At 44.3% G+C, this 25,939-nt stretch overlaps 2 protein-coding genes across 3 annotated transcripts; one reads left to right on the top strand and one right to left on the bottom strand.

The window, feature by feature from the left end:
• Positions 1 to 394: 394 nt before the first annotated feature.
• Positions 395 to 24,496, bottom strand: LOC128571778 (probable 2-ketogluconate reductase). 2 transcript variants are annotated; one of them, XM_053571446.1, is made up of 6 exons: positions 24,248 to 24,496; positions 19,737 to 20,121; positions 18,492 to 18,663; positions 5,239 to 5,417; positions 3,714 to 3,810; positions 395 to 1,087 (listed from the first exon to the last, which is right to left on the bottom strand). In XM_053571446.1, the coding sequence occupies exons 2-6, from the start codon at positions 20,116 to 20,118 to the stop codon at positions 931 to 933; spliced, it is 987 nt and encodes a 328-aa protein (XP_053427421.1). In that variant the 5' UTR covers positions 20,119 to 20,121; positions 24,248 to 24,496; the 3' UTR covers positions 395 to 930. The 2 variants fall into 2 exon arrangements, with proteins under 2 accessions (XP_053427421.1, XP_053427423.1); XM_053571448.1 differs by lacking the exon at positions 24,248 to 24,496 and adding an exon at positions 23,518 to 23,529.
• LOC128571731 (short transmembrane mitochondrial protein 1-like) lies at positions 21,324 to 22,031 on the top strand (the record flags this gene model as incomplete). The annotated part of the gene is made up of 1 exon (XM_053571359.1): positions 21,324 to 22,031. A coding segment is annotated over one exon (129 nt), but the record flags the coding sequence as incomplete, so codon positions are not given.
• Positions 24,497 to 25,939: the final 1,443 nt, after the last annotated feature.

Below are 25,939 nucleotides of genomic sequence, written 5' to 3'. Positions count from 1 at the left end.
GGATGGCTTAAGCCAGGAAGTCCAGGGTTGCAGTGAACTATGATCTGGCCGCTGTACTCTAGCCTGGGCCACAAGGCAAGACTGTCTCATAAAAATAAAAAAATAAAATAAAATAAACTGGTAAACATGCTTCTTTGAATTTAGTCAGCTATTGTAGCAAGTTAATCAAACCCAAAGAAGGGGTTGTGTGAACCCCAATGTGAACTTCAGGGAAACTGGGTGGTCAGAAGTTCTGCAGGCCCAGACTTTTGACGAGTCTCTGGAAGAGGGCAATCTTGTGGGCCTGACCCCTCCCCCATGGGGTCTATTGGATGATGTTGGGCGTGAAATAGGTCAGAGATCACCTAGGTGATGTCCACTGCAGAATTACTTGCTTGCTATTGAGGATAAATTCTTTTTTTTATTATTAATTTATTGATTTTTATTGTTGAATCATAGCTGTACATTGCAATCAAGGGGTACAATGTGCTGGTTTCATATACAATCTGAAATATTCTCATCAAACTGTTCAACGTAGCCTTCATGGCATTGAGGATAAATTCTTGAGTAGCTGACCTTACAAGCATGCTGTGAGAAGGTAGTGGGAGAACTTTTCCCCCACAAGAGCCCACTAGGAAATTCACAGAACAAATCCAGATTCAAATTAAAAGCCTAAGGCTTTAATCCAAATTCAGCTATTTTAGGCTGAATCTCTTCATCTGAGAAGAGATTGAGACTTTAGACAAGTAATTCTTCTCTGTGCTCAGTTTATGAATGAGAAAAACAGAAATTCCCTCAAGAGCTGCCTCCATAAAATTCAGCTACCATGGCTACCTTAAAACCCTATCCAGCCCCAGCAACATAAGCCAGTCTGCACAATAAGTGAACATTTACAAAGTACACTGAATGTGATTTGTGCCTGTGTAATCTGCAATGCCTCATACCAGGGACTCACTCTGGCAGCACTTGGTTGGGAATGGGCAGGCCATTGAGAGAGGCCAGGATGCTCTCAGTCATGTCCCTCATCATTTGCTGTCTGGCCTGATGTGTTGCACTTCCAATGTGAGGTGTCAGAGTGACATTCTTCAGTTTCAGCAATGGATGATCTCTGGAACACAGATCAATCAAGGAAGAGTGTTAGAGTTGTTAGGTCTCTTTAACTCAGTGGTTCTCAACCTGTGGGTCACGACCCCTTTGTAAACAATGAAAATACATTGCGGGATTAGGAAGGTTGAGAAGCACTGCTTTAATTCCACACTCTGGTTGCACCTCTCTGACTACCCTTACTCAGGACTGATGGAATGAAGATGCATCCTGCAGTGTAGTAAGGGGAAGAAACTCTTCAGAACACCTGTGTCCATCCCCTGGAAAGAAGGACCTGCTATGTGACAGCACACTTGGAAACCAGTCTCAGTACCAGCCTGGGGACTATAACCAAATCAGGCCAATTGTACCAACCCTTGTCCATAATTGTAGTTGGTCCATAGGCTAGGCCTGACTCTATTCAGAAAATGTCTGGGCAATTCTTCATGATCTGTCCTTCAGTGAGACTGGGCTGTACCATGACCATGCTGCAAAGTCATGCTGCAGTGCTGACCTAACCAGTGAAGTCCAACTGAGCCCTCTCAATAGTCACGTGATAATACTGACATCAATGACTATTTCAGGAGACTGAATGAGAGTCTCCTTGGGATGTAACACCAATAGAGAGTGGCCTAAGGAAAAAGTGGACACAGCAAAATCCCAGCTAACCCTATGCTTGGCTTTAGAGGATATTTGTTGTTTCTCTAAATCTATCCCACCCATCCAAATACTAGATACAGTCATATGGATAGTGTTGCTGTATCTGTCACATAAATACTATAATAAATGTAAATGCTCAAATAAATATGACCTCTGTGCTTAGGAAAGTCTAGGCCAATGGCCAAGGGCATGGCCTATGTGGTAAAAGGTCCACCTGGAAGGCAGGGTAGCCTGGGATGCTCAATTCTGCATATTCCAAAGAAAGGACTGGGCCCGACCAGCTCCTGAGAGATAACCGTGGAATCATTAAGACATTTTTCCTAATAAGAGTGTCTTTTTATATTTGGGGCTTTGAGCAATGCCATGTGGTTAATGCTAGCAATGTCATTTATGGTTGCCTGGGTCATCTGTATGCTGTATCATTTGACATCCAGAGGGGTTGGAGACCAGGCAGCTAAGGTCTGGTCTGCAGGCTACCAGCCCTACTTGACCAATCCCTAGACACCCAGCTCAGGTTCGTTCCCTTGGCTGGGAATTTTTCATGTGTTTTGTCACACGTCGTTGGTGGACATAGGCAGTGCTGTCCTCACCAGTCCAGGGGAGCTTGGGCCTGGTCTGTCCTAGACTCCATCCTATGTACTGTCTCTCTTTGCTGACTTTAAACTGTGTCCTTTCTCTGTAATCTGCTGTGGCCATGAGTACAATAGCTTTTCTGTTCTGTGAGTCCTTCTGACAGATCATTAAGTCTAAGGGTGATCTGGGGACTGCTGGAGTCATTAGTAAATACATTTTTTCTTTTTAAAAACAATCTAGTAGCGGGGCGGCGCCTGTGGCTCAAAGGGGTAGGGTGCCGGCCCCATATGCCAGAGGTGGTGGTTTCAAACCCAGCCCTGGCCAAAAACTGCAAAAAAAAAAAACCAAAAAAACAATCTAGTAGTAACTATTTTGCAAAGCAAAGAATATTTAGTGTCACTAAATAATCCTGAATTTTTTGCTTTGTGAGATCTTTTTTTTTAATCTGTAAAGCACACCCATAGTGGGCAGCAACAAAGTTTCTCCCCAAAACCAAGATGAAAACTCAACCTATTAGAGACAATACAGAGATGAAATATTTATATCAAAAGATTAGTATCAAAGAGACAGTAAAAGATTAATTTATCAAGTAACTGGCCAGATAGCTGCTTTGCACAGAACACAGGGAATGTACCACTTACATTAAATGAAATTCTGGTAATAACCCTGGTATTTGCCCTGTGACTTACTTGTGAATCTAATAATCATGGAACTTCTAGGTTTCCAGGTTAGTTAAAAGTTAACTGCCTACAATGCTTATGCTTCCTAATTTATGTTGAGATTGTTTTTTGACCTTTGGGTCAAAATACACAAGCAAATGAAATATCTATAAATTTCCACACATTACTTAAAAAGCAATGAGGGAATAACAACTTCAATTTTATCTCACTAAAAACTTTGCAAGTTAAGGATATAATGGATCAGAGAACATGTGTCCTGCTGATGCACACCTCCAAACCCAAGGACACAGGCATCACATTTGGGTCTCAGGAGCAGTTTTCACACGACTTTGGAAACTAACAGTGCTAGGAAGATGGTAATAATGGAAACAGGTAGAAATTGCTATGTAGGCTACAATTGATGGTATGAGGATATTGAACCTCAAAAAAACAAGACTAAAGTGAAACATAGAAACTGCACAGATTTGTAACCAAGAATGACCAAACTTATCCTTTGGCACTACCGAGGGCAAGTAAGGGTCACAGCTGGATGTGGGAGGTATCTCATGCAGCTTCTTCCCCTGGGGCCACTGCCTGGGGCATCAAGATCTTGTTTTTGAGGAGGTGCTGCAGCAGGCTGGATAGGAAGGTCACTAGAAGCCTGTTCAGGTTCCGCCCAGGCCAAGACCCTGCAACTCCATGACATGTCTGCAAAGGACTCTAAGGACTCTGCCCACTGTGGGTCTGTGGCTCTCTTACCTGGGCAGGGGCTCCGGGTAGGTCACATCCAGTGCTGCGGCACAAATGATCCCAGCCTGAAGAGCTTCCACCAAGGCGTCCTGATCCACCAGGAGACCTAGGCCGATAAAGCAGGTCTGTGACCACCACAGCTTGGCCACAGCAGAACAGCAGTCTGGAGCACACCCGCTGTTTCTCACACATCTCACTCTTCTTCCACTAACATGTTTAAAGATAAATCAAAAGTTTTGGGCACGTGGGAGGCTGAGGCAGGAGGGTCCCTTGAGCTCAGGAGTTTGAGACCAGCCTGAGCAAAAGCGAGACCCCATCTCTACTAAAAATAGAAAAACGATGGGCTGCGCCTGTGGCTCAAAGGAGTAGGGTGCCGGCTCCATATGCAGGAGGTGGCAGGTTCAAGCCCAGCCCCGGCCAAAAACTGCAAAAAGAAATAAAAAATAAAAAAATCTGTATGTATACATAGAAAATCAATCTGGGTGTTGTGGTGGGCATCTGCAGTAACAGCTACTTGGGAGGCTGAGGCAAGAGGATTGCTCAAGCCCAAGAGTTTGAAGTTGTCGAGAGTCAGGCTGATGCCACAGGACTCTCCCAGGATAAGGGAGTAAGACTTTGTCTCTAAATAAATAAATGTAAATCAAAAGCAAAAGTTTGACAAAGAACATGTAGACTTCATAGGTCTGATTTATTATGAATATTAGATGTAATAAAAACCAGGTCAGAGCCCCCCATGTGCCAGACAGAAAGCTGAGTCCTGTACCCACATGATCTCCCTAAGCCCTGAAACAACCCAGCAAGGCCAGTATTCCTTCTACAGGTGGGAAACTGTAGTTGCAAGTCCTATGTCCTACCTGTGTATCACATAGCTGCTACCTCATCTGTGCTGACTCAAGGCCTGGTATGTCTGATCCCAAGCCTGAGTCTATCTCATGCTACCGCCCAAAGCCACAGTGTAGGAGTGAAGAAACAGCTGTCACCCACCTGATAGCAGAAGAAACAGTGTCCTTCAGGTGGAGGCCACTCTTGGCCCTGGCCTCCCAACTGCTGTCTAGGGTCCCGGCCGTGACACCGAGAAACTACTGTGGGCCTGTCGGAAGAGGCCTACCCTGAGGCCTCTCCTGGGGGTTTCCCAGAAGCTGTCTCTCTGCCCTGCGGAGCCCCACTCAACCTGAGTCCCTGAGAACTTCCCAGCAGGCAAGCTTAGCCTGGGAGGCTGCCTGGTGTAACATGGCATTGGCCGTGCCCACTCTAGGCACCAACTGGGGTGCCTCCCCACCTCACTCCCTTCCTGCTAAGTGCACTGCCCGCAGCCGCTGCACTGGCTACCGCACAGGGCTTGCTGCTCTTGGGGGCAAACATCAAACAGCCAAAGTTATTACCATTCCTCTCCATGAAGAGATGAGATTTGAAACCTCCCATATTGTGGCATTCTTTTCCTTTTTGTTACTAATTTGAGGTTCAAAACACTGTAAAATTAAAAATCAGGAATATCTTTAGAAAGTAAAAGTCTCTTAATTCCCCCATTCTGTACCTCTGCCTATGTTGATGAGAATGGCAGTGGGTTTCATCAGCCTCAGCTCCCGGCACCCAATCATTCTGTGGGTCTGGGGTGTTAGGCTCAGAGCCAACATCACAAAGTCCGACTGCTGCAGCAGGTCATCCAGCCTCTTGCAGTAAGTGGCCCCAATGACTTCCTCCTCCTCCAATTTCCTGCAAAGGCAACAAGGAAGAAAAATCACATCCTTTCACCAGAAATTGAAGTTGCTCCCACAGAGAGAAGCCTCTCAGAGGAGCCAGACCCTCCGGCTGAGTCCAGAAGACCAGAGCCCAGTGGTACCTTCTGGCCACTGGAAAGCCTTAGAATCACTGACTACAGGGACCTGCAGGACCTCCCATCTTCTTGAAGGTCCCAGCCCAGTGCAGGCTCTCCAAGAGGTCAGAGACTGGGAAACACCCAAGATCAGATCAGAGCCAGGAAGTAGCTTTGAGTGTACCTGCTGACCAGAAAGCTGGCCACATAGGGTCTGGCACAGGCAGGGCTTTTGTTTTTGTTTTGTTGTGTGTGTGTGTGTGTGTGTGTGTGTGTGTGTGTGTGTGTTAGAGTACCACAATGTCACAGCTCACAGCAACCTCAAACTCTTAGGCATAAGAGATTCTCTTCTCTCAGCCTCCCAGGTAGCTGGGACTATAAGTTTCTGCTAGTACGCCTGGCTATTACTTGGTTATAGTTGTCATTATTGTTTGGCAGGCCCCAGCTGGGCTCGAATCCATGAGTCTCAGTGCATGTAGCTGGCACCCTAGCTGCTGAGCTACAGGTGCTGAGCCTTGTTCTGGTTTTGAATGACTCTTAACTTCTTTCTGGCACCATCGCACACAAAGAGCACAGTGACCAACCCTCACCAGACATGTGTCTGGCTGTGGGCGTGGAGTAAGGGCAGATGACCCCCAGATGCTGGCCCACTCACACAAGCCCCTGCCACCCTCCCTTTGCCCTCTTATGGTGCTGACAACCAAGAGCCACTCCTAACACAGTAATTAAAAAAGTCAGGAGGAAAAATTCGATACAGAATCTCCTGGCACACCAGCCTTCAAGAATGTCAGTTACATGAGAGGAATTCTGGGAAGATGGCTGACTGGTAGCAAGCCTCGGCAGAGGCTCCTGACCAGAGAGGAAAACTGGACAAAATTGGGCACTATGAAACCAAAGGTGGGGAACTGAGCCAAGAAAGAAGTTTGAGGCAAGCTGTAACTCCAAGGAAGAGCATTCCAGAAAACAAATTACAGGTACAAGGCCTATTGACTAGAGGACGGGACACCCCTCCCCCACGCAGGAGGCCCTCCACAGGCTATCTGCGAACAAGCAGGGAACAAAAGACCTATCATTTTACCTCACTGGAGAGAGCCACTAAACACCAGGTCTCTTTCTCCAGGGAGGTCGCACTTATGAACCTAGACACCACCCTGTCAGGAGTAAAATTGAACAGATATTTCCTCCCACAAGTCCAAACTCCCAGTCCACCATTCGCCCCTGTATGGCAGTCTGAAGTTCTGCCCCCTGCAGAGTACAGAGTACCCCTGCCCCTTGGGTGTTTGGTCTTTTCCTGAGAGATCTGGGCATAGTGTAGACTGCCAACCATCAGGACAGAATCTGTGACTAACAAGGAAGAAAGAGGGTGTGGGAAGAAAGGGACACTCAGCAGGAGGAGGAGCAGTATCCTGGTTATGACTATGCCTGGCCAGTGGTGGTGTTGACCCTCGGTTCAGGCTGTGTCCAGTGGGCTAGGGTGCAGAACCCCAAAATCTGATGGCACCCACAATGGAAGAGTGGTTACCCCATGTGGACTGAGTTCAGCAGGCAGGGCTGGGCCTGCAAGCAGAGGCTTGCCAGGCGTGCACTGAGACCTGGGGGCAAGGGTGAGGTCCACTGACTCCAACAGCACCCTTGAGCAGAGTCTTGCTGGGTGAACCAAGACCTGAGGGCAAGAGCATGGTACCCTGTCTCCAGCAGGGCAGTTAGCAGAGGCTTGTCTGATGAGGACTGAGACCTGTGGGCAGGGCATGGTGCCCTGACTACAACAGAGCCTATGAACAGAAGCTTGCTAGGCAGTGGACTGAGACTGGCACGTGGGGGCATGGTCCCCTGATTCCAACTAGTCTGGCAAGCAGAGGGTTGCTGGGTGCGGACTGAGACCAGTGGGCAGGGGCATGGCCCCTGGATCCAACTGGGTCTGTGAGCAGAGAAGTGGCCAACAGTGTGGACTGAGTCTGGCAGGCAGGGGCATGGATCCCTGGCTCCAACTGTGCTGTTGGAAACCCTTGAATCCCCCTCTGTTGATTAGGGTTTGCACTGCCTGAGATAATTTAATTGGAACTTGTGTCTGGGGCTATCCACTCAGGGACATTCTGAGGTTGACCTTCGAAGTTCTGCAGCAGAAAAGAACTGAAGGGTTGGGGCTGGGTGCCACAGCTTTTTGTATCTCTTCATAGCTGAGATTTAAACCTAATACTGTGCCTTCTTAGGATAGGGTAGCGGTTGGCTAATATCAAAACAGTGCTAGCTTATGCTATCTCACCAAGTAGCTCCTCAGAGTCTCTGGCCAAAACTCTGAAAGGGGCCTTTGTAAGGTTGTAGGAGATAGGCCACAATTACAAAGCCTAACGCTTTAGTAAAGGGCTATCTCTACTACCTGGGAACCCTAATTCAATCTCACCCTACCAATTCTAATAACCAAATGGTGGAAAATAAACATGGTGTGAACCCAACAGAAGAACTCTGCCAACATGAATAACCAGAGTAGACCCCCCCCCAAGAAATGACAAAGGATATAAAACTGAAGATGCCATGCATAGACAAAAGGCTGCAATGTCAGAATTCAGAATATGAATGGCAAATAAGATAAATAGAATGGAAGAAAAGATAGAAATTGAATTCTGAAGAGTAGTTCTAAAGTTGTCTCAAGAAATTAATAAATTCAAAGACAAAGTCACCAAAGATATGGACATAATGAGAAAAGAGATAGCAGAGCTCCAGGAAATGAAAACATTAGTTGAGGAGCTCCGAAATATCAGTAGAATACCTCAGTAATAGAGTTGACCAGGCAGAAGAAAGGATCTCTGAAACTGAAGACAAAGCTTTTGAACATTCCCAAACACTCAAAGAGGCAGACAAATGGAGAGCAAACACTGATCATTCCCTGAGAGAGTTGTGGGATAACTCCAAAAGATCAAACATTAGTCTTGTAGGAATTCCCGAAGGAGTAGAGGATGGTGCTAAAGATACAGATGCTCTAATCCAAGAGATTTTGGAGGAGAATTTCCTAAGCACTGTTAGAAATACAGAACTTCAGATAGTAGATGGTTTCAGAACCCCAATAAGACTCAATCCAAAACAAGCATCTCCTAGACACATTGTGATTAACATTCCCAAAGTTAAGGCGAAGGAGAAAAGCATCACCTACAAAGGGAGAAATATCAGAATAACTGCAGATCAATCAGCCAAAATGTTTCAAGCTAGAAGAAGATGGTCATCGACCTTCAATCTCCTAAAACAAAACAATTTCCAACCCAGGGTCCTGTATCCAGCTAAACTGAGTCCCATTTCTGATGGAGAAATCAAATACTTTAATGACATACACATGTTGAAGAAATTTGCCATAACTAAACCAGTTCTCCAGGATATTCTCAGACCCATCCTCCACAATGACCAGCACAATGCTCTACCTCCAAAGTAAACTCACCCAGAAATTTTTGAATAAAACCCAACGTCCACAGTGGTGAAAGGATTAAAAATGTCCACTGAACATCCGAAAATCATGATACCCAAAACACAACTAGGCTTATCAATTCTCTCAATTAATGTGAATGGTTTAAATTGTCCTCTAAAGAGGCACAGGCTGGCTGACTGGATACATAAACTCAGACCAGATATCTGGTATATGCAAGAATCTCACCTTACCTTAAATGATAAAAATAGACTCAGGGTGAAGGGATGAACTTCTATAATACAGGCAAATGGAAACCAGAAAAAAGCAGGGGTTGCAATTTTAGTTTCAGATACAACTGGCTTTAAACCAACAAAGATAAAGAAAGATAAGGATGGTTACTATGTATTTGTCAAGGAAAACACCCAATATGAAGATATTTCAATAATTAACATTTATACACCCTACCAGAATGCTCCCATGGGAGAGAGGAGAGACCCTCTAAAAACCGGAACTCCTTCCCCTACTAGGGTGCCATGTCACTCTCCTGCCAGGCATAAAACTATATAAAACTGTACATATTCTCTACCTGCAATTCTGAACTCCCAGCACTCCCCTCCACTCTCACCCTGAGGTCTGTTAGCCTGCCCCCCGTGGAGTCCAGATACTTGGGCATTTTCTCGAGAGGTGTGGATAGGGCATTGGCAGTTGCTGGTCTGTGCTGATTCTGCAGCAAAGGAGTAAAGAAAAGACAGTCAACTGAGAGGGAACCATACGGGAAAGGGAGAGGCAGCAGTGGCAGTGGTGGGAACAATAGGGCTCACACCCCTGGGGATATTTTGAAGAGATACTTCCTGTTTCTCTGGGCAACCAGAGGAAGCCATGCATCTTCTCTGGTGGCAGCCACTGGTAGAACAGATCTGGGACAGAAACGCAGGCCCTGTGAGCAAAGGGTATGCCTGAAGTGGTACCTGCCTGGGTAGGTGCAGGAACTAAAATACGCGTGCACAGAGATGGCATACTCCCAGGGCAGGGCTGAGCCAGGCCTGCTTTAGTGAGCCTAAGATGCACCTGGAACACAGGGGATCATAGCTGAGACAAAGGCAGGCAGGAAAAGGCAGAAACTGAAAGCTCAGTGTGAGCTCTAGCCGAGCCCGCCCCAACACAGACTACAGTTGAGACAGACATGCCAGCTTTCCGCAGCGGCACAGATCAGGGCTGAGTTGCAGTTTCTGTGAACTCAAACAGAGTCTGATCTGCAGGGGAATATAGCTGGGACAGAAACAAATTCTGCAAAGTTGTTCTGTCAGCAACATCAATTAGGGGCGGGGCTGGAACTGAGTGAACCGCCCCAGCTTCCATTAAGCACCCGAGGTTGTCAGGCCTCAGCTCCCCCTGCAGGATAGTGGCAGAGAGTGGTGGCCTGGCCGAGGAGACACAGATCTCCCTGTGACTCAGGCAAGTGCAAACCTCTGGAGCATCTGCTCATTGGAGGGAACTGGATCATAGCCCTGTGGGGTTACCAGTGAGTAGGTGCAACAGAGGTGCAAGGTGAGGAAGAAGGCATCAATCTTCCCAGACTAATTCATTTGCTGGGTGGGTCCTTCTGACCTCACCGAGCACTGGAACTAGTCATACTTGAGCTGCCAGCAGACCTCTGCTATCTAGTTGCTGGAGACCTTTTGAACTCCCTCACTTGAGACTGGGTGCAGACTGATCAATTGATATGAATCTCTGAGACTGGATCAATCACCCGAGGACTATCCCAAGTGGTACCCTGGGTGTGTGGTTGTGGGAAGGTTTGATTTTCCTTTTCCAGTTGTTGCCTGTGGGGGGCGGGGTGACTTAATTGCTGATTTTTCTCCACAGCTGAGACTTCAACCCAGTGTAACTATTTCACTAAGGTTGGACAGAGACCAGCTGAAAACAAGACAGAGCCACTTAGCCCCACCACACCAAGTAGGTCCCCAGTTTCTCAGGCTGTAGCCCTGTACGGGTCCTTGGCAAAGCTCTAGGGGGAAAGGTACAGACACCAGTGTCACCTCTTGGGCAAAGGACTGGTTAATCACTATCCAACATAACTTCACCTTATCTGCTCATGTAGCCAAACTACATGTAAAATAAGGAGCCCCCAACTCAACTTCACCTTATCTGTTCATATAGCCAAACTGTGTAAAATAATCATGAGGCGAAATCAGTGGGAAAATTCCGGTAACATGAATAACCAGAGTACATCAACTCCCCCAAGGAACGATATGGCGGACACAACTGAAGACCCCATTCACAAACAAATGGCTGAGATGTCAGAAATCAAATTCAGAATTTGGATTGCAAATAAGATTAATAGAATGGAGGTAAAATTGGAATCAGAAATTCAAGGAGCATTTCAAAAGTTGTCTCAAGAATTCAATGAATTCAAAGACTAAATCACCAAAGATTTTGACATGTTGAGACAAGAATTTGCAGCCCTCAAAGATATGAGAAATCAGCAGAATTCCTCACAGACTACACACATCTCTGCTGAGAAATCAGCAGAATTAACAGAATGGAACAAGCAGAAGAAAGGATTTCTGACATTGAAGACAAAGCTTTTGAATGCTCCCGAACTCTCAAAGAGGAAGAGAAATGGAGAACAAAAATGGATCATTCTCTCAGAGAGCGCTAAGATAATTTGAAGAAAACTAATATTTGCCTTATATGAATTGCTGAAGGTGACAAAGTTGCTTTGCAAGGCACAGAGGCTCTTCTTCATGAGATTATGAAGGAGAACGTTACAGATATGCCAAGAAATTCTGAAATTCAGATAGCAGACAGTTTCAGAACCCCAGCACGACTCAACCCAAATAAGACATCCCCCAGGCATATCATAATTAACTTCACTAAAGTTAATATGAAGGAGAAAATTCTGAAAGCAGCCAGACATAAGAAAACAATAACCTACAAGGGGAAGAATATTAGAATGACTGCAGATCTCTCTGCTGAAACCTTTCAAGTTAGAAAAGGGTGGTCATCGACTTTTAATCTCTTAAAACAAAATAACTTTCAGAAAACCCAGTATCCTGTATGCAGCTAAACTGAGTTTCATTTATGATGGAGAAATTAAATACTTTAATGACATTCACATGTTGAAGAAATTTGCCATAACTAAACCAGCTCTCCAGGATATTCTGTCCTCCATAATGACCAGAGTATTCCTCCACCACAAAAGTAAACTCACTCAGAAACTTTTGAGGGTGACGCCTGTGGCTCAAGGAATAGGGCGCCGGTCCCATATGCCAGAGGTGGCAGGTTCAAACCCAGCCCTGGCCAAAAACCGCACACACACACACAAAAAAGAAACTTTTGATTAAATTCCAACTTCCACAGTGGTGAAAGGATTAAAAATGTCCACTAGACTTATGAAAAACTCGACACCCAAAATAGTACCAGGCTTATCAATACTCTCAATTAATATGAATTGCTTAAATTGCCCTCTAAAGAGGCACAGGATGGCTGACTGGATACAAAAACTCAGGCCAGCTATCTGCTGTATTCAAGAATCTCACCTTACCTTAAAAGATAAACATATTCTCAGGGTGAAGCGATGGTCATCTATAATTCAGGCAAATGGAACTCAGAAAAAAGCAGGTATTGCAATTTTTTCTCAGATACAATAGGCTTTCAACCAACAAAAGTAAAGAAAGATAAGGAAGGTCACTTCATATTTGTAAAGGGCAACACTCAACATGATGAGATTTCAATTATTTTTTTTTGAATTTATTTTTTATTTTTTTTTCTTATTGTTAAATCATAGCTGTGTACATTAGTGCAATCAATTGGTACAATGTGCTGGTTTCATATATGAGATTTCAATTATTAACATTTATGCACCCAACCAGAATGCGCCTCAATTTATAAGAGAGACTCTAACAGACACAACCAACTTGATTTTTTCCAGCTCCATAACAGTCGGAGATTTTAACACTCCTTTGGCAATGTTGGATAGATTCTCCAATAAGAAGCTAAGCAAAGAAATGTTAGACTTCAAGTTAACCATACAACATTTGGATTTAACAGACATCTACAGAACATTTCATCAAAACAAAACCGAATACACATTCTTCTCATCAGCCCATGGAACATACTCCAAAATTGGTCACATCTTAGGTCACAAGTCTAACCTCAGCAAATTTAAAAGAATAGAAATTATTCCTTGCATCTTCTCAGACCATCATGGAATAAAAGTTGAACTCAGTAACAAATGTATGGAAGCTAAATAACCTTATGCTGAATGATAGCTGGGTCATAGACGAGATTAAGAAGGAAATTACCAAATTTTGGGTACAAAATAATAATGAAGACATGAATTATCAGAACCTCTGGGATACCACCAGTCCTAGAGGGAAATTTATAGCACTGTAAGCCTTCCTCAAGAGAATGGAAAGTGATGAAGTTAACAACTTAATGGGACATCTCAAGCAACTAGAAAAGGAAGAACATTCCAATCCCAAACCCAGCAGAAGAAAAGAAATAACCAAAATTAGAGCAGAATTAAGTGAAATTGAAAACAAAAGGATTATACAACAGATCAATAAATCAAAAAGTTGTTTTTTTGAAAAGGTCAATAAAATAGATAAACCTTTGACTAACCTAACCAGGAAAAAAAGAGTAAAATCTCTAATTTCATCAATCAGATATGGTAAAGACAAAATAACAACAGACTCCTCAGAAATTAAAAAAATCCTTAATGAATATTACAAGAAACTTTATTCTCAGAAATATGAAAATCTGAGGAAGGGAGGGGAGGGGGGAGGGGTGGAGGGAGGGTAATTGGTGGGACCACACCTACGATGCATCTTACAAGAGTACATGTGAAATTTACTAGGTGTAGAATATAAATGTCTAAACACAATAACTAAGAAAATGCCGTAAAGGGTGTGTTAACCAGTTTGATGAAAATATTTCAGATTGTATATAAAACCAGCACATTTTACCCCATGACTGCATTAATATACACCCGTAAAGGGTGTGTTAACCAGTTTGATGAAAATATTTCAGATTGTATATAAAACCAGCACATTTTACCCCATGACTGCATTAATATACACAGTTATGATTTAATTTAAAAAAAAAGAAAAACAAATTATACACCATGATCAAGTTGGTTTTATTCCAGCATTATAGGGTTGGTTCAACATACACAAATCTATAAATACATCACATCAATAAAATAAAAAACAAAGACAAGGGCACTGCTTGTGGCTCAAAGGAGTGGGGCGCTGGCCCCATATACCGGAGGTGGTGGGTTCAAACTTGGCCCTGGCCAAAAACTGCAAAAAAAACCAAAAAAACAAAAAACAATATGATTCTCTCAGTTGATGCACAAAAATCCTTTGATAATATCCAGTATTCTTTCATGATCAGAACACTTAAGAAAATAGGCATAGAAGGGACATTTCTTAAACTGATAGAGGCCATCCACAGCAAACCCACAGCCAATATCATATTGAATGGTGTAAAATTGAAAACATTTCCACTCAAATCAGGAATGAGGCAAGGATGCCCATTGTCTCCACTGCTATTCAACATAGTAATGGAAATCTTAGCCATCACAATCAGGCAAGAGAAGGTGATCAAGGGTATCCATATAGGGTCACAGGAGATCAAACTCTCATTCTTTATTGGATGATATGATCCTGTACCTAGAAAATCCCAGGGACTCAACTTCAAAACTCTTAGAAGTGATCAAGGATACAGCAGCATCTCAGGATACAAAATCAATACTTACAAATCAGTAGATTTTATATATGCCAGCAATAGTCAAGGACTCTATTCCTTTTACAGTAGTGCAAAAGAAGGTGAAATATCTGGGAATTTACCTAACAAAGGACATGAAAGATCTCTAGAAAGAGAACTATGAAACTCTGAGAAAGGAAATAGCTGAAGATGTTAACAAATGGAAAAACATACCATGCTCGTGGCTGGGAAGAATCAACATTGTATAGATTTAATGCAATCCCTATTAAAACACCATTGTTATACTTTAAAGAACTTGAAAAAAATAGTACTTCATTTTATATGGAATCAGAAAAAACCTTGAATAGCAAATATATTACTCAGAAATAAGGACAAATCAGGAGGTATCACATTACCAGACTTCAGGCTATCCTATAAATCTATACTTATCAAAACAGCATGGTACTGGCACAAAAACAGGTAGATGTATGGAATAGAATAGAGAACTGTGAGATGAACCCAGCTACTTATTGTCATTTGATCTTTGACAAACCTATCAAAAGTATTCAGTGGGGGAAAGACTCCTTATTTAACAAATGGTGCTGGGTGAACTGGCTGGCGACCTGTAATAGACTGAAACTGGACCCCCACCTTTCACCATTATCCAAAATCGATTCTCACTGGATAAAAGATTTAACCTTAAGACATGAAACTATAAAAATACTAGAAGAGAATGCAGGTAAAACACTTGAAGAAATAAGCCTGAGAGAATATTTTATGAGGAGGACCCCCCGGGCAATTGAAGCAACACCAAAAACACATTACTGGGATCTGATCAAACTAAAAATCTTTTGCACAGCCAAGAGCACAGTAAGTAAAGCAAACCGACAGCTGTCAGAATGGAGAAGATTTTTGCAGGTTATGCTTCTGACAAAGGTCTGATAACTAGAATTTATAGAGAACTCAAACTAATCAATAAGAAAAGAACAAATAACCCCATTTCTATGTGGGCAAGAGACCCACATAGAAACGTCTCTGGTGAAGACAGGAGCATGGCCTACAAACACATGAAAAAATGTTCATCCTCCTTAATTATCAGAGAAATGCAAATCAAAACCACTTTTGATATCATCTAACTCCAGTAAGATTACCCACATCACAAAATCCCAAAACTACAGATGTTGGTGTGGACGCGGAGAGATGGGAATGCTTCTACACTGCTGGTGGGAATGCAAGCTAATAGGACCTTTTTGGAAGGAAGTTTGGAGAACACTCAAGGAACTAAAAGTAGACGATTCAATCCTGCAATTCCTCTACTAGGTATATACCCAGATGATCAAAAATTATTTTTCAACAAAAACATTTGCACCAGAATGTTTATTGCAGCCCAATTCATAATTGCCAAGACGTGGAAACAGCCCAAGTGCCCATTGACCCATGAATGGATTAACAAATTCTGGTATATGTACACCATGGAATACTGTGCAGCCATTAAAAAAGATGGAGACTTCACATCTTTTACGTTTGCTTGGATGGAGCTGGAACATATTCTTCTTAGTAAAGTATCTCAAGAATGGGAAAAAAAGTATCCAATGTACTCAATACTACTATGAAATCAATATATAATCACCTGCACATTCATATGAATGGGAAAAAATAACTATAGTCCAGAAAATAGAAGGTAAGTGGAGAGAGGGGAAGGGAGGGGGGATATGGGAGGAAGGTGGGTATTTGGGGGGACCTCATCTAATGTGCATGATGCAATGGTACATTTCAAATCATTAAGAAATGAGTATAATTGTGATGGATGTGTTAATTAGTTCAATGTAAGCATTTCACATTCTATATCAAAGCAGTACACTGAACCCTATAAATGTCTTAATGTACAAAGTTATGATTTAATAAAACATAATAATAGATCAAAAAAATAAGAATGTCAGTTACAGAGAACAATGAGAGCTTTTCCAAGTTTCTTGCAGGACCAGAAATCTATTCATTATTTAATAAGGTTGATGGAGCAATTGCTGTAGGGGTAGATGCTAGACCCATGTAGAGAAGACACTCTCACAGGGAGGGGACATGCAGCAACATGGGCAGGGCGCTCAGCTCTGCAAGGAACCCCACATGCCAGCAGGGCACACAGGAAGGTCAGGGCTGCCCCTCCACAGACGAACGAGTGTAGGCTCAGGCAGAATGCAGCTTGAATGTTCCCACCTGACCCCAGGGTCTGGGATGGGGAGCCCATGAGCTTCAGCAAAAAAGAGTCATCTTTATCTCCACTAACCCCTAACTGAAATGCAATTCAATTATGAATTTCAGCAACAGGCATCACAGCTAATTTTCTATCACATTACAGTTGCTTAAGATGTCTCTAAGTTTTGTGTGTACCTACCATAACTTCATAAGCGTGGTGGTTATTTGCTGCTGGGATCTTGTTAACAAGTTAATAAGGACACGCAAATACTATAGTTCAGGTTTTTTAACATTTGGAAAACCCGAATTTCAATATTTCAGGTTATTTCAATATAAATTGAAATATTTCAATATATTTGACAACATATGGAATAATATATATACTTTATTCACTTAAAAATATCCTGACAAAGGAATCCATTACCCCAAACAAGTCAAGGGCCCTGGGAGCATCCTTGTACTCTGCTGACTCTTAAGGCAGAGGGAGCCATTATGGGAAGGTGCAGGGAGTGGCCGCCACCCAGCTGGTTTGCAGAGGTAGGTTGGAGGCCCAAAGGGGCTGAGCATGGCCCTTAGGAAGGCGTGGTATTGTCCATCTGAGATGGATGCATCACAAAGGAAATGCAGAACCAAGGGTGACACCAGGTTGAGACAGAATAGCCACTTTCAGAGATGGGAACAAGGTAACACTGGTTTGGGGGCAAAAGTCCCCAAACCAGTGGGTGTGGAGTGCACTGTGCCATGAGACACCCAGGTTCACGGTGGCAGCAGGACACCTGATCCCAGTGCCCAGAGTACGCCTGGGCAGACAGAGGCAGCGATTTCAGGGCTGTTGGCAAAAGCCTGCTTTCCAGGGGCAGGAGCCCATCCCTGACACCATAGCCACCATGCTCAACTATGAGGCCCAGGAAACCAACATTAAGGCAATATTATTAAGGTAAAGGTTTGAAGAGGGAAGAACAACTGCACAAGTGTGCCTGGTAGGTAGAATGATGTCTCTGCTCCCATGTGGAGAGAACCCCATAACCAGGAGTCTCCGCCCCCACTAGGGAGAGAACCCCTGTAACCACAGTGTCTGCACCTACTGGGAGGATGACCCCATAACTAGCACAGCCTACGGAATTGGACAGGCTACAGTTTCAGAAGCAACACTCAGGTTTCCAGAACGCTGAAGCTTCTACCTGCTTGTCCCTGCCCAGGGAGGAGGGTGAGGCAGCCCTGTAGCTGCCTGAAAGCTTTCACCTTCGATGGGGCCTGGCTGCACTTCGCTAGCAATGCTTTTCCCAAGAAAATAGGTGTCCCATGGCTCAGCCTTCAGACTCTATTTTCTCTTTTGCATAGGGAGTTGAGGGAAAGGTCCTGAGATTTTTATTTTCCTTTACAGAGGACAGCATCTCTCATGATTTAAAAAAGAAAAATCACTTTAGAAATAAAAACAAATCATTGTGTAGAAATCTCTTTTCTTTCTGGTGAAACTCTTTCAGTGAAAGGAAGTCAGAGCCCCATTTCTCAGCAATTATCAACATATCAGGATCCATGTCTAAACAACCAGTTCTACTTCTTGGAGAGAAGAAGCGGGAAGCCTCATGAAAAATGGGGGACAATGTGCCCAGCCACATTGAATGCAGTGCTGGCCTAAGTTCTACTCAGTTCCAGAGCCACTCTCTGAATTTACCTGCGGTTTCTATTGTGGTACAGAATCTTCATGTCAAACGCTCTGGCCCTTTGAGCAATCTTGTAGCCAATACTGCCCATGCCAATGATCCCCAGAGTCGCCCCTGTCACTTCCTGGCCCATCCAGTTCACACAGAAGTCTTCTGTACCTGGTGCAGCAGCCAGATGACAGCCTGAAATGCACCAAGTGCAAAATGAGCAGTGGCCACCACAAACAAACTCACAACTGTCACAGGGCTTCTGACAAATGCAGGAGTTGGGGTGTGCCTCGGCCACACCATTCACACATTTTGGGCCCAGAGAGATTGAAGGACAGCAACAAATGACAGTTAACTCAAAGCAAAACCAGAGCCTCCTGGTAGAATGCTTTAAAGTAGAAACATCTTTCACATTAAGGATGTATTTCTGGTTAAAATCAGTTGTTTTTGGGGATGTGTATATGTGTCTACCCTTAGTCAGACACAGAATGAGTCTGGCCCCTGTGACTGCTTTTCTGGAACCTTCACAGCAGGTGTCACTTCAGGAGGATGGCAGTTGTGAATCACTACATCCCCTTTCTTGGGAAGGCTCCAGAGAGGTCTAGTATATGGGTGATAGGACCCCCAGGTATGTGCCGGACTGATCCCAGGCATGTCCATATGGTGCTGAGGTCTCTCACACCTACATTTTGGGGGAGCCACTGCTCCTGGTCCAGGCTTGGGTGCTAAGAGGCTCCAGTCCCCAGAAGGGCTCTACTCCCCTGAGAAATAAAGTCCCAGATGTGTGAAGTAAGAAATCAGGTCCATAGAGAGATAGTAGTTTGAAGAGACTTATTTGCACGGGCGCGCGCGCGCACACACACACACATATATATACATTTTTTTTTTTTTTTTTGAGACAGTGTCTCACTCTGTTTCCCTGGCTAGAATGCAGTGGCATTATCACAGCTTACTGCTGCCTCCAATTCCTGGGCTCAAGCAACCCTCCCATCTCAGCCTCCTAGCAACTAGGACAACAGCCACACAGCACCACACAGACTAATTTTTCTATTTTTAGTAGAGACAGGGTCTCCTTCTTGTTCAGGCTGGTCTTAAACTCCTCAACTGAAGCAACCCTCCTGACTCAGCCTCTCAGAGAGCTAGGATTATAGGCATGAGCCATGGAGCCCAGTCATATTTGCATATTTTACAATTATTTTAACAAGTATGTTATTAAATGTTTGTCATTTGTTTCTTTGGAAAACCAGCATTTGTGATGGGTGCTTTACCTTCAAGGACCCTGCGGGCTGCAGCTAGCAGTAAGGCCATCCCCAGGTCTGCGGTGGGATCAGAGACAGCTTTTGGTGTGTTGGCCACCTTCACGCCAAGGCTGGCGATAAGTGGCAGGTCCAGGTGGTTCACTCCAACCCCCCCATTGGCAATGATCTTCAGAGAAGGCAGGCTCCGCAGGAGCTCCCCATCAATGGCCGGCTTCCCACCCCAGACATACACAGCTTGGATCTTCTGGCAGAATTGTGCTCTCTTTTCCACAAACTCTTTCATGGTGATAAGCCTGAAGTGTTTCTGCAGGTCTCCAATGTGATCCTTGCATATGCCATGGGGTCCATCAAGTGCAAACACCAATACTCCGGGCAGCTCTGTATCCTCCATGACCTGCAGAGAGATGACAGGACACCCACAGCTGGGGAGCATCTTCAAGACCAGCCCCTGTGTGTGTCTGTGACCCACAGGCTTTCTAAATCACAAGACTGGAAATTCACTTCATTTCCTGGATAAATTCCCATAATATCTCAAAGGCAACAGACCCAGAGTACTGTGTACAATGCCTCTTTTGCAGCTGAAGGGTGGTCTTACCTCATAGCCTAGCTAACAGAGAAAAAGAAAGTAAGAGGAAAAACTCAGCACGACCATGGCTGAATGTGTTACCTCTTAGACTTTGTTTCCTTAGCCTTTAGAGCCCTGACACTAACCCTAACCCTCACTGCCTCCTCCCCCAGCCCTCCGGTTTCTGCCTCAGTTCCCACCAAAATCAGATCCCAAGGAGTCTTGTTAGGCCTAGTGGGCCTAGGCTAAGACAGAAAGGTGCCAGGCCTCGGCTATAATGGAAAAATACCAGTTAACTCCTGGCAAATTTCTGGACTGCAAACTATTTTGTGTGTGTGTGTGTGTGTGTGTGTGTGTGTGTGTGTGTGTGTGTGTGTGTGTGTGTGTGTGTGTGTGTGTGGTTTTTGGCCGGGACTGGGTTTGAAACCGCCACTCCGGCATATGGGACCGGCGCCTTACTTCTTGAGCCACAGGCGCTGCCCTGGACTGCAAACTTAAAAAAAAAAACAAAAACAAGAAAGAAAGAATGAAAAAAGAAAGACATCTAGTTCACTTCCAAGGTAGATGAGAAAGTACTAATTAATTTCTTGCTTCTAGTTCACTCCAAATTTCTTATTGGCTAACTCCCTGGGAAACAGACTGGGAGGTACCAACTGTTCCTGGACTGACTTTTTAACAATACCAGGTGGGAAAAGTACTGAAACTAAGATGTATGAGGGGAAAGTACTGAAACTAAGATGTATAGGGGAAAATATGAAAACAAAAATATATGGCTAACTAACCACAAAGTTCTGCTTCTGTACAATGCTTGCTTGCTACCCTACCCAGATACATCTGGACAGCCTGCATGCCAACCAGGATGCAGACCAAGCCTTAAAAACCCGACCTCTGCCCTCGAGCAGCCAGGCTAGGACCAGCCTGCAGAGCTGCAGCCTTCCTTAGCACCCTTTCCGTCAACATCATGCTCCAGTTCCTGTTGTAAGAGTTCTTTATATATTCTGGATACAAGACCCTTATCAGACATGTGATTTCTTGGATTTACTTTCGGCAACTTGGTTGGAATGTATCTGGCTCAGAACTATGACATGCCTAACATGGCTAAAAAACTTGAAGAGATTAAAAAGGACTTGGATGCCAGGAAGAAACCCCCTAGTTTGTAAGACCGACTCCAGCACTGCCTCTGGATACACTAATTCTCCTGCTCTTTATGGCCGCCTTTACCATCTGAACCAAAAGCTCCAGCCGCAGCAATATTCTTCTTTGCTAGACCCTGTGTTGCCTTAGAGTGAAAATGGGGCCCCAGGTTAAGAACTGCTCTTACATTTCCAACAGCCTTACTTCTTCCCATATCTTCCTTCCAGCTGCATGGGAGATTCTAAGACTGGAATTATGGTGCTAGATTAGTAAACATGACCTTTAATGAGTAGTCTCTTCCTTTATTCTTTGAAATTTCTATTCTACCTTTTGTCAGAAGAAAAATTGATGAGTTTTATATAGCCGATCAGATACAAATTATGATGATTTCAGTGTAGCCATTATAATGGGTGCTTGTTAAATATTTGGTATTAAATTATGTTGTTCCAAATTAATTAAAATTAATATCTAGAAGCCAAAAAAAAAAACCCCGACCCCTTAAGCACTTGGGGCTGCTCTCAGAAACCCTATGTTGGCAGTCGCCAGCTGGCTCTTCAATAAAAGGACTCCTCTTTAAATTTAACTTGTTTGGCAGTGTGGTCTTTGTGGAACTCCTGGGCACAACATTCTGACAACCTGGACTCACAGAATAAAGGGAAAAAATGGAATAAGCAAATTCAGGGCTTCACAGCCACTTCTTTTGTCTGCTGAAGTGGAGGAGAAAAAGCCATTTTTACTCTTTAAAAACATTGAGCTGCTTTTCCTCATGGGCTATGGTCACTCCCTCCTTTTTCTCTCTCTTTCACTATTTCTTTCTTCAGAAAGTAAATAAACTTTCTTTCCTAAAACCATGCTGCTCCTGGTGTGAGAATTCTTCCTCCAACCCACAGCTCCTAAGAGTGCCCCTCCCCATATTCAGGTGGGATTGGCTTCTGCCCTTTACTGGACAGTGGACAGGGTGGTGGCTTCCAGATGGCCACTCCTGGAAGCCCCAGCCTGGTGTCTGCTGGAGCTGGCTGCATTCAGGAGGCCAGAGCCTCTGACTAGCTCAGTGGAGGTCATGCTGTGGCTCGGAGTCTCACCCTGAGGGGAGCCGTTGGCAAGCTCAGGGTGACTTGGGAGCAGAGCTTTCAAGACAGCCTACTAAGCAAGCCCAAGGGGATGCAGCCACCAGCACTCAACCATGGTCTCATAGGCAAAGCCACTCCTGCAACCCTGACCCAAAGAAACTGTGACTTAATGAATGTTTGTTTCAGTCATTAAGTTTTAGGGTAATGTTGAACATAGCTGGTGAACAGGCAAAGCTCCATCGATCTCCCAGTTGGGCCAGATTATTAAACAGACATTTAAGGCAAGTTCTGTGTGTCACAGGAACCTTCAAAGTCCAAAGACACAGTTAGAGCCAGCCACTTCTGTGTTGAGTTTGATAAAGAGCAGAGTTGTGAGAGTGATGAGGCAGAGGTGCACTTGGGTCAGGAGCAGCAGGGTGTTATCTTATCAGTTTGTTTATACAAATTTCCCGTGGCTTCAACCTTTCATGCCGGATAAGAATGCTATTTTACAGGAAGAACACCTTTTACAAAGGATTTCATCTCCTGCTTTTAAGAAACAGTAAAGGTCAGAGGGATGTCTCCACATCTGCCTCTGGTTAGCCCACAAACTGGAGCAGCACATTCCAATGCTCCCCAGCAAAGCTGCTCATGAAGCTGGCCAGTAAAGAGAGACTGAAAAAAGAAGTACATTATTGCCTGTCAAATGAATTAAAGTTTTATGTGTGTTGTTCTTGATTAAAATAAGATTTTTTTAAAGATAAGATTTATCTTCCCTCTAAAAAGAAATCCTCTCACTTTTCAAACCTCGAGGCTAATGACTGCATTTTATCTTTGGGTCACTGGAACTTGGTAGGCAAAACAAAGCTACAGAATGTTTAAAACCTGTTCAAAGTTCAGAGCATACTTAGTGAAAAAGCAACAACAATAAAAACAAAAATAAAAACAATGAAAACAGGGGGCTCTGCCCCCTGCTAAAATAGATTAAAAATTAGCTAAGTAGTTGTTAAGATGATTACTTAATTAAGAAAAAGAATATTACCTTTGTTGAAATTGCCTTTACTTTTTGACTGTGAGTAAAGTATTAAAATAGCTTTATCTAAGATAATAATATTTTAGTTTTTTTCACAGGAAGGTGACCTCTATATCTTAGTATATCCACCAACACTGGTTAGAGGGCAACAGTATACATCAACTGCACAACTACTGTTTGCACCACCTCCATGTTTGCATGTGGAAGGAGCCGAAACTCTGTGGTTCAGCTGCCCCAGGGAGAGGACACAAGAGCCCAGCCAGGGGACACGGAAAGCAGCAGTGCACACAGCCCTGGTCCCTTGCTCCACAGCTCCTCTCCACAAGCACCAGGCTTGACCCATCTCTGAGAGGTGAGTGTTGAGGGCCCACAGGTGCCCGGGGACCTGGCTCTGCCCCTTGCAGCCTTCTTAGAGGTCTGGGGCTTCTTGTGCCGATTGCACCCTCAGTCCCTTCTCCCTATTTGTGCATCACAAAACTGAGAGGACAGGTAGCCTCTGCTGTGTTCCATGCTGGACAACCATGACATGACCACCCCCGGGTGCTTCCACTCTGAAATTTAGAAAAGTCAAAATTGTTACAGCTCTGTTCTTGGCTAACAGCATGATGGTTGAGGCATTTACACTTCCTGACTGCTATATGCATTTTCCTCATGCTGTCCAATCTGACCTGCTAAAATAGATTAAAAATTAGCTAAGTAGTTGTTAAGATGATTACTTAATTAAGAAAAAGAATATTACCTTTGTTGAAATTGCCTTCAAGAGACTTAAGACTCTCAGTTCAGGATTTTCTTCTTTCCTTTGAAAGAAGAAAATTGAGATCCAGAAAGAAAAGTAAAATGAACTTCCAACTGCTTTTTCCAAAGGAAAAGTCAGAGATTTATAAAGTCTTCTGGCAGGCGTTGCCTGGGACAGGGCGGGGTATGTGGGTCCACTGACTCTGGAGCCTCAGGAGCCCAGGGGAGCAGCCCTGAGTGCAGAGGGCATAGGACAAGGTGCAATGGGGACACCGAGAGCCAGAGAAGGCGGGCCCCAGATGTGCGCAACAGGTCACTGGAGTCAGTGCATTGAGACTTGTCTCTGATTCACAGACTTGCCTAACTTAAAACATTGCAACCTTTAGAAAAAGCTTTCTGGCTTGACACCTGTGGCTCAAGGGGCTAAGATGCCAGCCACATACACCTGAGCTGGCAGATTCAAATCCAGCCTGGGCCTGCCAAACAACAATGACGGCTGCAACCAAAAAATAGCCGGGTGGTGTGGCGGGTGCCTGTAGTCCCAGCTACTTGGGAGGCAGAGGCAGGAGAATCACTTGAGCCCACGAGTTGGAGGTTGCTGTAAGCTGTGACACCATAGCACTCTACCCAGGGCGACAGCTTGAGGCTCTGTCTCAAAAAAAAAAAAAAAAAAAAAGAAAGAAAAAGCTTATTTTTAATTTTAATTTAATTTAATTTAATTTTTTTGAGATAGAGCCTCAAGCTGTTGCCCTGGGTAGAATACTGTGGTGTCACAGCTCACAGCAACCTCCAACTCCAGGGCTCAAGCGATTCTCCTTCCTCTGCCTTCCAAGTAGCTGGGACAACAGGTGCCCGCCACAATGCTGGGCTATTTTTTTTGGTTGCAGCCGTCATTGTTGTTTGGCAGGCCTGGGCTAGATTCCAACCCGCCAGCTCAGGTGTACGTGGCTGGCGTCTTAGCAGCTTGAGCCACAGGCGTCGAGCTAAAAGCTTCCTTTTTTAATTATTTTATTTTTATTTTTTCGAGATAGAGTCTCACTGTTACCCTGGGTAGAGTGCCATGGCGTCACAGGTCACAATTACATCAAACTCTTGGGCTCAAGCGATCCTCTTGTCTCAGCCTCCCAAGTAGCTGGGACTACCGCAACCATGCCTAGCTAGTTTTTATATTTTTAGTAGAGATGGAGTCTCGCTCTTGCTCAGGCTGGTCTTGAACTCCCTGGTTCAAGCAGTCCACCTGCCTCAGCCTCCCAGAGTATTGAGATTATAGGCATGAGCCACTGCACCCAGCCATAAGTCATTTCATTAACTAATTACAAACCAAAGAATCTTTAACCCACCTATAACTTGTAAGCTGCTTCAAGATGCTTCTCCTATTTGGGCCAAACCACTGTATACTTTCCATGCACGGATTTGTGATTTTTACCTGTTCAGCTCCAATTCCTCCAAGGAAGTCACTGTTTAGTCTTGTGGTTGGCCAGTTTTTGTGTGACCACCAGGACTGCTGTTGCCACTGCCTGCTAATGCTATCTGTACAGACTTGGTAAACAGAATCAGCCTTGTCTGGGTATCCCATGAGGCTTTTTAGTGGCACCCTTGCCTTGTGGTGGGGAATTTGTGCCTTCCAGGGCCTCTGTCCACCAGGTGACCCCGGGCAGGGGGGTGGGGAGGGAGTGGGGGAGTTCTCTGAGGCAGT

The sequence above is a fragment of the Nycticebus coucang genome, chromosome 19, assembly GCF_027406575.1.
Source record: "Nycticebus coucang isolate mNycCou1 chromosome 19, mNycCou1.pri, whole genome shotgun sequence".
NCBI lineage: Eukaryota > Metazoa > Chordata > Mammalia > Primates > Lorisidae > Nycticebus > Nycticebus coucang.
The sequence above is the reverse complement of the archived record's forward strand: the minus strand, read 5'-3'. Positions and strand labels throughout refer to the sequence as shown.

What these genes read in the sequence shown, in the direction of transcription:
- LOC128571778 (XM_053571446.1), bottom strand. Translation starts at nt 20,118, where the DNA reads ATGGAGGATACAGAGCTGCCCGGAGTATTGGTGTTTGCACTTGATGGA. An exon ending in AGCCCGCAGGGTCCTTGAAG is followed by an intron (nt 18,664 to 19,736) that starts GTAAAGCACCCA and finishes GGTGCATTTCAG; the next exon opens with GCTGTCATCTGGCTGCTGCA. An exon ending in TACCCGGAGCCCCTGCCCAG is followed by an intron (nt 1,088 to 3,713) that starts GTAAGAGAGCCA and finishes TCTGTGTTCCAG; the next exon opens with AGATCATCCATTGCTGAAAC.